Source organism: Trachemys scripta, chromosome 1 (genome assembly GCF_013100865.1).
Source record: "Trachemys scripta elegans isolate TJP31775 chromosome 1, CAS_Tse_1.0, whole genome shotgun sequence".
In the NCBI taxonomy this organism is placed as follows: Eukaryota; Metazoa; Chordata; order Testudines; family Emydidae; genus Trachemys; species Trachemys scripta.
This window is the reverse complement of record NC_048298.1, coordinates 2929704-2940510: the sequence shown is the minus strand read 5'-3', so window position 1 is coordinate 2940510 and position 10807 is coordinate 2929704. Positions and strand designations below refer to the sequence as shown.

The 10807-nt window shown below is 60.6% G+C and overlaps 1 protein-coding gene across 1 annotated transcript in view; it reads left to right on the top strand.

Annotated features, from left to right (window-relative positions):
- Nucleotides 1-4644: 4644 nt before the first annotated feature.
- The window catches only part of LOC117873474 (SH3 and multiple ankyrin repeat domains protein 3-like), a 243938-nt gene continuing 237775 nt past the window's right edge, over nt 4645-10807 (top strand). The window contains exon 1 of the mRNA XM_034762904.1: nt 4645-4795. Within this exon, the coding sequence (XP_034618795.1) occupies nt 4733-4795 (63 nt within the window). The 5' untranslated portion in view covers nt 4645-4732. The remainder of the gene's footprint in view (nt 4796-10807) is intronic.

The window sequence follows — 10807 nt, the reverse complement described above, 5'->3', positions numbered from 1 at the left end:
CTGTTCAAGGTGGCTCTGCTCCCCACCCAGAGCAGAGAATCACCCCTGGAGCGGGGGGGGGGCAGAAGTGAGGGGGGTGCTAGGGGCAGAAATAACTGCTGGGTGGGAGGCAGGTCTGGGGATGGGGGCACAGAATTAATAAGCATTTGGGGGCTCGGGAGAAGCTGGAAGCTCTGCACAATCCAGCGGCTGTGAGAGCTCCTGCCACAGGGCCAGAGCCATCTCAGTCGTGCATGTGGGAGGGTCGGCAGAGCCGTGACTGCCCCACACTCATGGCGGGGGACGGGGGGACCCAGACAGCCCAAAGCACACACGATCATAGAATCATAGACTATCAGGGCTGGAAGGGACCTCAGGAGGTATCTAGTCCCACCCCCTGCTCAAAGCAGGACCAATTCCCAACTAAATCATCCCAGCCAGGGCTTTGTCAAGCTGGGCCTTAAAAACCTCTGTGGATGGAGATTCCACCACCTCCCTAGGGAACCCATTCCAGTGCTTCACCACCCTCCTAGTGAAAAAGTGTTTCGTAATATCCAACCTAGACCTCCTCCCCTGCAACTTGAGACCATTACTCCTTGTTCTGTCATCTGCCACCACTGAGAACAGCCGAGCTCCATCCTCTTTGGAACCCCCCTTCAGGTAGTTGAAGGCTGCTACCAAATCCCCCCTCACTCTTCTTTTCTGCAGACTAAACAATCCAAGTTCCCTCAGCCTCTCCTCATAAATCATGTGCTCCAGTCCCCTAATCATCTTTGTTGCCCTCCGCTGGACTCTTTCCAATTTTTCCACATAGTGTGGGGCCCAAAACTGGACACAGTACTCCAGATGAGGTGCTGAGCTCTGCATGGCGGGAATTTTGCACGGGGCCCCTGGGGCCTCCAGATGAGGCCTCACCAATATCGACTAGAGGGGAATGATCACTGTCACGGAGTGTGGGGGGCACAAGGCCGTGCACCCCCGGCTTCCTGCGATTCACCATGACTCTCAGCCAGCCAGTAAAGCAGAAGGTTTATTTAGACGACAGGAACACAGTCCAAGACAGGTCTTGCAAGCACAGACAACAGGACCCCCCCCAGTTAGGTCCATCTTGGGGTCTCAGGGCACCATACCCCCCTTGGGAGGTCAGAGCCCTGTCTGCCTCCCAGCCATTCCACCAGCCAGCTCTGAAACTCTCCCCCCAGTGTCCCCTCCCACAGCCTTTGTTCAGTTTCCTGGGCAAAGGTGTCACCTGGCCTCTAACCCCTTCCTGGGTTCTCACGTTACATGCTCAGGTATTCTCCCTCAGGGCCAGTCTCCCATCCCCCCATGCAGACTATCCTAGCCACACTCCCCTGTCTTCCCAGCCAGCACTCCCCACTCAGCATTCAAAGACCACATTAAGGACAGTCCCAGTTCGTCACATCCACACCCCTCGATCTGCTGGCAATGCCCCTAGTTATACAGTCCAAAATGCCGTTAGTCTTCTTGGTAACAAGGGCACACTTTTCAGAGTAGCAGCCATGTTAGTCTGTATCCGCAAAAAGAAGAACAGGAGTACTTGTGGCACCTTAGAGACTAACAAATTTATTAGAGCATAAGCTTTTGTGGACTACAGCCCACTTCTTCGGATGCATATGCTACTCTGAAATAAGGGCACACTGTCGACTCATATCCTGTTTCTCGTCCACTGTAACCCCTAGCTCCTTTTCTGCAGAACTGCTTCCTAGCATCGCGAGGCCTGGCCTAATCTCATGGTTCTTTGGCATTTGACTCATGATTTTGAGCTTTTGGGGCCTCTGGGGCACATACACAGGGGACCGAGACACACATACCCACCGGGGCACATTGGCTTTCAGTGTCCTCAGACGCTGCCTCCCAGGGAATGATCTTCCCACCCCTTCTCCCTGGCGACAGCTTTCCCAGCAGACCCTGCACCAGCTGGGAGAGCCAGGCTAAATCTGGGGTCAAGCTTTCATTGATGCCAACCCTGGCAGTTCCCCGGCCTCTGGGCTGGCTGGCTGGGGGCAGGGCCATTAATTATTTCCTCGACAGATCCAGGCCATCCCGTAAATCTCCTCAGCTCTTTGACACTCTTCAAACAGAAATAGCCTCAAAGCACGAAGTTGATTAACACCTTGAGTCCCGGCTCTGCTTGGCCCCGGAACGGGCAGAGTCCTGCGATCTCTGCTCAGCTGGACCTTGGTGGCACTGGGGATGGCCCCAGTTCCAGTCATGGGTGGCGGCTGCTTGGCGCCAGGATAAGCGCGTCGGTGCAGAGAGTGACTTTGCATGTTTGCATTAGGGGTTCCATGGGGAGGTGGTGGAATCTCCTTCCTTGGAGGTTTTTAAGGCCCAGCTTGACAAAGCCCTGGCTGGGATCATTTAGTTGGGGATTCGTCCTGCTTTGAGCAGGGGGTTGGACTAGATACCTCCTGAGGTCCCTTCCAACCCGGATAGTCTATGATTCTATGAGGGGCGGAGACAAGGGCTGGTAGGGTGTGGGGAGGGGCGGAGTCAGGGGTTGGTGTGGCTGTGGGGAGGGGCGGAGTCGAGGGCTGGCGTGGCCATGGGAGGGGTGGAGTCGGGGGCTGGCATGGCCGTGGGGAGGGGCGGAGTCGGGGGCTGGCGTGGGGAGGGGAGGAATGGGAGGCTGGCATTGGCGTGGGGAGGGGCGGAATCGGGGACTGGCAGGGCCGTGGGGAGGGGCAGAGTGGGAGGCTGGCGTGGGGAGGGGCGGAGTCAGGGGCTGGTGTGGCTGTGGGGAGGGGCAGAGTGGGAGTCTGGCGTGGGTGTGGGGAGTGGCGGAGTCGGGGGCTGGCGTGGCCGTGGGGAGGGGCAGAGTGGGAGGCTGGTGGGGGCATGGGGAGGGGCGGAGTCAAGGGCTGGCGTGGCTGTGGGGAGGGGCGGAGTCGGGGGCTGGTGTGGGGAGGAGAGGAGTGGGAGGCTGGCATTGGCGTGGGGAGGGGCGGAATCGGGGACTGGCATGGGGAGGGGAGGAGTTGGGGGCTGGCGTGGGGAGGGGAGGAGTCGGGGGCTGGCGTGGGCGTGGGGAGGGGCGGAGTGGGGGGCTGGCGTGGCCGTGGGGAGGGACGGAGTCGGGGGCTGGTGTGGACATGGGGAGGGGCTCCATGCAGTGCTGGGAGGGTGACTCGCGCAGTGCTCCTGGGTCACTGTTATCCTCACTGCAGGAGTCCCACCAGCTTTTGCTTAGTGGCTGGTAACATTCAAGCACTGAAAGGGTTAACAGATGCCAGGGTCCAAATTCAGCTTTGGAGTTCGTTTCCCTTGGAAATCCAGTGGGGCTGGAGCTGATAGTGCCTCTCACTGTGGCCTCTGGCCCCCCAGCAGCTGGAAAGCCCCAGCCTGGTCCCTCCATGACATTTTACGGCAGGGAGAGAGGAGGGCGGAAAGGAGGAAACAGAGGGATGGAGGGAAGGAATGGGCCCCCTTCCCTGACACTGTTTGCCGGCCGACTCCTTCCATCACCGGAAGGGTTGTGAGGAATCAGAGGAGTTCAAAGAGGGCAGCAGGGACGATCGGGGGCCTGGAGAGGGTGTCAGGACTGGCCCTGCTTACCTTTGTGGGGAGCCAAATGAGCAGGGATGTGATGGGGGTACCTGCACTGGGGGAACGAGAGTTTCACGTTCCCCCAGTGCAGGGAGACAAGGGGCCCTGTCACCCCATAACAACTCAGGCCTGGACTCCACTGAGCCGCATCAATGAAAGGGGCAAATTCAAAACTGACACAAGAAAACACTTTTTCACACAACGCACGGCCGACCTGTGGAACTCACTGCCACAGGACAGCAGTGAGACCAACAATTTAGCAGGATTCAACCAAGGCTCAAACACTGACTTGGGTAACAAGAGCATCCCCACTAACAGTACATATTAAAATAGACCAGAGGTTGGGGAGGGCTGTAAAACACCCTGTCCCTGGCCAGGGGCCAGCCTGATTATTGGGGGTCAGGAGGAACCAAGCTAGCCCATTGCTGGCCCTTCCCAGCCTCAGTTGGAGACCTGGCCTGTCCAGGCTGGCCATCCCCATGAACGTGAGAGAGGAGAGCTAATGGGTCTTGCTGGCAGAGCCCCAGGGAACTGTGATTCCCCAGGGGTGTAGCGTCAGGCGGGCTGGGATCCCCCAGAGGGGTGCATTCCTGGGGGGGGGGGCAGTGCCAGGTGGGCTGGGAATGCCAGAGGGTGCAGTGCCAGGGGGACTGGGATCCCCTGGGGGTCACTGCTTGGGGGGCTGGGATCCCCAGGGGGGGTGCAGTGATGGGGAGGGTTGGGACCCCCCTGGGGTGCAGGGCTGGGATTCCCGGGGGGACAGTGCCGGGGGGCTGGGATCCCGGGGGGTGGCGGGGGGCTGGGACACTCCTGGGGTGCAGGGCTGGGATCCCGGGGGGGGCAGTGCCGGGGGGCTGGGACCCCCCCGGGGGTAGCGGGGGGCGCTGGCCCGGCCCGGCGGTGACTCTCTCTGTCTCTGTCTCGGTCTCTCCCGGGCCAGCGCTGCGCTGTGCGGGCTCCAGGTCCCGCGGCCCCGCCGCCCCCGCGCCCCCCGCCCGCACGGATGCCGCTGCCGCCGCCCGCCGCCGCCAAACATGAGACTCCGGAGCCGCCGCCGCCAGAGCCGCCGCCGCGCCCGCCCCGCGCGCTGGACGGGGATCCGGGGGACCCCGCGGGCCGCCCCCGGGACGAGACCCCCTATGCCACCATCGAGCCCCCGGCCCCCCGCGCCGAGCCCGCGGCCCGCATGGAGGAAGCCGCCGCCAGCGCCATCGTGGTGCGCATCGGGATCCCCGACCTGCAGCAGACGGTGAGTGGGGCCGGGCCGGGCGGGACCGCGACCGGGACCGGGACCGGGACCGGCTGCTCCCTGCGGGGCTCCCGGCCGGGCTCCGGATCGGGGCCGCCCCGCACCCCGGATCGGGGCCGGCCGGCAGCCCCCGGGACCCGCTGGCCACAAGTTCCCCGCAAAGGGGATGTGACAGCTGCTGCTTAACCCCTGCGCTGCTGGAGCCCCGCGGCAGTTTCCAGCTGAACACAGCGTGTTTGCCGCCTGGCTAAACTTTATACCAACTGCAGCCGCTGGTGAGAGCTGGATGGAGGAGAGGGGGGGGCGCCCAGACCCTTCCAGCGAGAGTCCATCTGGGGCCCAGCTGCCCCCAGCTGGGCATACGGCACGGGAACCCCTTCCCCGGCTGGGCGTGCGACAGGGGAACCCCCTCCGGGCTGGGCGTGCGACAGGGGAACCCCCTCCCGGCTGGGCATGCGACAGGGGAACCCCCTCCCTGGCTGGGCATGCAACAGGGGAACCCCCTCCGGGCTGGGCATGCAACAGGGGAACCCCCTCCCCGGCTGGGTGCGCGGCACGGGAACCCCCTCCCGGCTGGGCGTGCGACAGGGGAACCCCCTCCCCGGCTGGGTGCGTGGCACGGGAACCCCCTCCCCGGCTGGGCGTGCAACAGGGGAACCCCCTCCCGGCTGGGCGTGCGACAGGGGAACCCCCTCCCGGCTGGGCGTGCGCCTGCCACTGTAACCGGTGCTGCCCCAGCCCTACACCCAGGTGGTGGGACCTGGGGAGCAGGCATGACAAGCTCCATCAGGCCCTGTGTCATCCATCCCCCCAGCCTAGCTCCTCAGGGCTGGCCTGGAGTGTGCCCCAGTCCCTGGGAGTGGGGGACTCAGCCCTGGACTCTGGCTCGCTCACCTTCCCCCCCCATCCCCCAGTGCTGCCGGCAGGGAGAGCTGCTGAGTCTGGAAAGCCAGGAGCAAATTCCCAGGTAAAAATTCCCAGCTAATCAGGGCCCCTTGTGGTTGCGAAGCACAAGGCCAGTTCTAGCTGGGGACTTGAAGGAGCTGCATCCCCTCAGTGCCCCTTGCAGTGCAGTGGGCCTGATAGTCAGGACTGGTTCCGGGTTCTCCCTCATTCTGCCCCAGCCAGCTGGCTCCAGGCTGGGGCTCTCACTTGCCTCTGCATCTGCCTGACAAGCTGCAGTGATCTTGCATGATGAGCTCCAGTGCTGGGACAGGCAGCGCTGCAGGCGGGAGAGGTACTGGGGACAGGCTGGCTGGCTGCACAGAACTGCTCAGGAGGAAGAAATTGCTTGTGATTGGAGCCTGCTGCACATTAGGACATGGCTCCTAAGTCAATGCAGCGTCCTTCTGCCTCAGAGCACAGGCAGGGCTGCGTGCAGCCTGCGCTGACAGCAGGAGGGATGGAGCCAGGAGAGGAGCTGAGTTATGGTAGCACAGATTGAAACAAGTTACCGCTGGTCTGATCCCTCACGGTGCATGATAAAGAGGGATTCTGCTGAGATAGGGCTCAGTGACTAGAGAGCTACAGCGGGTGTTAGTGCAGGGCAAGGTGTATCTATCAGTGAGGGGGTGTGACACAGCGGGTGTTAGTGCAGGGCAAGGTATATCACACCCCCTCACTGATAGATATTCCATGCCCTGCACTAACACCCTCTGTATCACATCCCCTCACTGATACACCATGCCCTGCTCTAACACCCGCTGCATCAATGAAGGGGTGTGATACAGCTGGGTGTTAGAGCAGGGCACGGTGTATCAGTGAGGGGGTGTGATACAGCTGGGTGTTAGAGCAGGGCACGGTGTATCAGTGAGGGGGTGTGACACAGCTGGGTGTTAGAGCAGGGCACAGGGTATCAGTGAGGGGATGTGACACAGCTGGGTGTTAGAGCAGGGCACGGTGTATCAGTGAGGGGGTGTGACACAGCTGGGTGTTAGAGCAGGGCACGGTGTATCAGTGAGGGGGTGTGACACAGCTGGGTGTTAGAGCAGGGCACAGGGTATCAGTGAGGGGGTGTGACACAGCTGGGTGTTAGAGCAGGGCACAGGGTATCAGTGAGGGGGTGTGACACAGCTGGGTGTTAGAGCAGGGCACGGTGTATCAGTGAGGGGGTGTGACACAGCTGGGTGTTAGAGCAGGGCACGGTGTATCAGTGAGGGGGTGTGACACAGCTGGGTGTTAGAGCAGGGCACAGGGTATCAGTGAGGGGATGTGACACAGCTGGGTGTTAGAGCAGGGCACAGGGTATCAGTGAGGGGGTGTGACACAGCTGGGTGTTAGAGCAGGGCACGGTGTATCAGTGAGGGGATGTGACACAGCTGGGTGTTAGAGCAGGCCACAGGGTATCAGTGAGGGGGTGTGACACAGCTGGGTGTTAGAAGAGGGCATGTTATCAGTGAGGGTGGGTGTTAGAGCAGGGCACGGTGTGTCACTGAGGGCAGGTGTTGGAGCTGGTTGAAGGTGTCAGCGAGGGTGGGCGATGGAGCTGGGCCCTGGGCGTCGGCAGGCAATGGAGCCTGGTGTCAGTTGAAAGCGGGTGTTGGAGCAAGGCATGGTGTATCTCTGGGTCTAGTTAGAGTGGGACCTGTATTGCTAGTGGTTGCCGGGTGTTGCATGGCAGTGAGGGCGTGTCTACACTCCAGTAAAACACCTGCGGCTGGCCCACATCAGCTGATCCGGGCTCCGCCTGCAGGGTTCTAAACTTGCTGCGTAGACATTCGGATTCTGGGACCCCTTGAGTGGGAGGGTCCCAGAGCCTGGGCTCCAGCATTGGCCCATATGTCTACCCTGCAGTTTTAGAGCCCTGCACCCTGATCCCCGTGAGCCTTCAGCTGCTGCGGGCCAGACACGGGTGTTGTTGCAATGTGAACATACCCTGCGTGGCTCTCCGAGCAGTCTGTGGTCTGGTAGCCGGCAGCGAGGGCTCGGGGATGAAGGTTTGAAGCACTCGGTGCTCTCAGCTCTGCAGAACAGCTGCCGTGTGCTGGAGGGAGCTGCGGAGGCAGAGGAGGGACGCTGGGCTGCCTTTGCTGTCGAAGAATCGACGTTGTGTTTTAATGAGAACTGACCTTGTGCTGGAGGAGAGGCCTCAGCACACGCTTGCTGGCACCGAGCAGCTCCTGCCTGAGCCTCTGCTGGGATTCTGAGCCAGGAGGCTTTTTGGACTGCTTTCCTTCCCTTCCTGGCCGGAGGTGCAGAGTGCCTTGGTGCCCCCACCCCTCCCTCTCACCAGCCTGTGTGTTGGCTGTCTCCATGCTAACCCTCCGCCTTCCCCAAACTGATCTGTAGGGCCATAGCCCCCTCTGGCCTGCCAGCCTCTGCCCCGGAGCCTGCTGTGTCATACGATGCCGCCAGCAATGGTCCAGTGGGATTGTCAGTAGGGTGGAGTCACACTCGGCATCATTGTCAGGATGTGGTGAGCCCACCTCTCGTTAGCTGTTCCCCTTCCCTGGTACTCTCTCCTCTTGTGAGCGCCCATTCGGCTTCCTGCTGCTCCCCATGGCCCTGATCCAGCCCTGCAAGGGGACTCCAGCAAGGGGACAATCCCAGAAATGGGTCGCAGGAGCCCTGCTAGGCCATCCAGTCCCTCTCCAGGGTGGGGTAGTCAGTACCTTGGCCAGACTGGCTCCCCTTGTCAGCCCCAGGGTCAATTGTGGGTCAGGAGTCTTGGGGGGAAAAGTGGGTGCTGCTCTTGCCCCTCACCAGAGAACATGTGCATCTCTACAGGCCCAAGCAAGGAGAATCTCTGTGCACAGGCAGGGAGCAGAGAGGAAATGCGGCACTGCAAAGAGCCCACAGCTCTGCCAAGGAACAGGCTGTGCATGGGGCCCATGGGGCTGTTCCACCCCTGGCCCCGTGGGGCTGGGAGCAGCTTAGCTCAGCAGGCCCAGGAGGCAGGCTGGCGACGTTCCCGCTGGGGAAGGTGATGGCGTTTAACATGCAGGCAGGAATGTGGAGCTGTGGCAGAGGGGGTGTGTAGGGCACGGCTGCTGCGCATTGATAAGAGCAGAATGGTGCTTGCATTCCACCAGGCAATGTCTGCTCACACCACATGCCTGGTTAATGTTTAGAGGAATTCTCTGCAGTCTCGGCTCTGGCTCAGGGCACAGGCACCTGGCAATGTTTACAGCCAGAGCTGGGAAGCTCCCAGTGTGGTCACGCACACACCGCCAGGAGGATAACAGCCCTGTTTCCACCCAACCAAGAGCACAAAGACTCTGCGCGTGCCAACTCCAGAGCTGTAATTCAGTGGGGCGGTGAGCGGGAGACAATGTGGTGCTGAATAGGCTGGACTGCTGCCTATGCTGTGTCACCCACTGTCAGCCTGAGCGATGCCTCACCCCTGGGGAAGCACAGCAGTGGGGTCTGCTAGGGCAGATGCTGCTTCTCCTCTGGGATAAGGAAAGAGCTCTGTCTGAAATACTGCCCCATGGCTCCCCCACATTCTCACAGGCAGGGGAATGGACTATAGCGCCCCCTACAGAGCTCTCTCCAGCACCGCAGTGTTAGCTCAGCCCTGCCTGGGGCCTTACCCCATATTGCCCCCATACAGAATTTCCATCAGATGTCCCATTCATGAGAGTTGAGACAGATTCCTGCTGATTTCTTTATTCTTTGTGAAATTTGTCCCAGTCCCTTCAAAGCCAAGCCACAGGGGTTTTTCTCTTTCTACCACAAAGCTTGGGGGCCTCTTCCTTAAATCAGGAGCTACTAAATCAGCTGGACCTGTTTCAGTGAGGAAGAGCATCGCCGAGAGGTCTAAGGCACTAGCGCCAGGGATTTCAAAGCTGAGCTCTATGGCTCCATCCACTGTGTGAGCAGATCTGGGCACATCCATCCGGGCAGGGAATGTCCCTGATGGACAGTCCCATGCGGGAGGAGCCCCTCGGTGGCTCTTCTTAGCAAAGGCCCATGGAGAGGTAGCAGCTTATCCCATTTATCTTCCATAGCAGTGTTTAGAGGTTACTGTTTATTAGGTGTGGCAATAGCGCTGTAGCTCCCAGCAGAGATCAGGGCCCATTGTGGCGGGCACTGTACAGACCCAGAGTGAGAGGCGGTCTCTCTCTGGACTTCCATCGACCCTGAGAATTAACCCTTTTGGGCCTGGGAAGTGGGATATTACAGGCACCACGTAATTGTGACTGACCTGGAGCAATAGGGACCCAGGTGGCTTAAAAAGGTTTTGTGCTGTTTCTCTATAGCTGGCTCCTAACTCAGAGCCCGGCCTCCCGCAGGGAAAAACTTCCTGTCTGGGATCCCTGCACATTAGGGTGACCATATGTCCCGTTTTGGAGGGGACTGTCCCTTTTTTAAGCCTTGTTCCAGCCATCCCGAATTTTTTGGAAAATGTGGGCATTTGTCCCAGCCCATGTGATCAGTAGGCCAGAGCAAATGGGACAAATGCCCACATTTGCCAAAAATCTGGGGTGTGGAGGCAGGGCTTTGGAGTGGAGCCCGGAGCTGGAGCGTGGACCAGTAGGTTTTATGCCCAGAGCTGGAGCAGAGCCGGAACGGAGCAATTCAAAAATTTGATTGCTCCAAATCCCTGTGTGGAGGAATGTGCAGGGGGACGAGCAGTGATGCCAGCCCACCGCAAGGGGGGAGGTAGGGCTGGGGTGGGGCCCAGGCTGAGCTCGGGCGAGCAGCGATGCCAGCCCCAATCTGGTGTGGGGGCCAGCCCCACATGGGGAACGGTGGGGGGCTCGGACAAGCAGCTGGGGGGGGCCCCTTAGGCTAGCCCCACACAGTGTCCTGTTTTCCCTTTGGGAAATATGGTCACCTTGCTGCACATCTGCACTAGAGATGGCCCAGGGTTCTGGGCAGCCAGGGGCCGGCAGTCCGCGCGCTCCAAGGGATAAGTGTGGCCTGCCTGCCAGGAATCATGGAGCTGAATTGGCCATTTTTTGTTCTGTTTTTATAAGCAGGTGAAGTTGAGCCCGGCTCCCCGCTCCTGGCCCAGCAGCCCCCTCGGCCCCTTGAGCCCAGCTCCCCCCCTCGGGCCCGGCTCCCGCC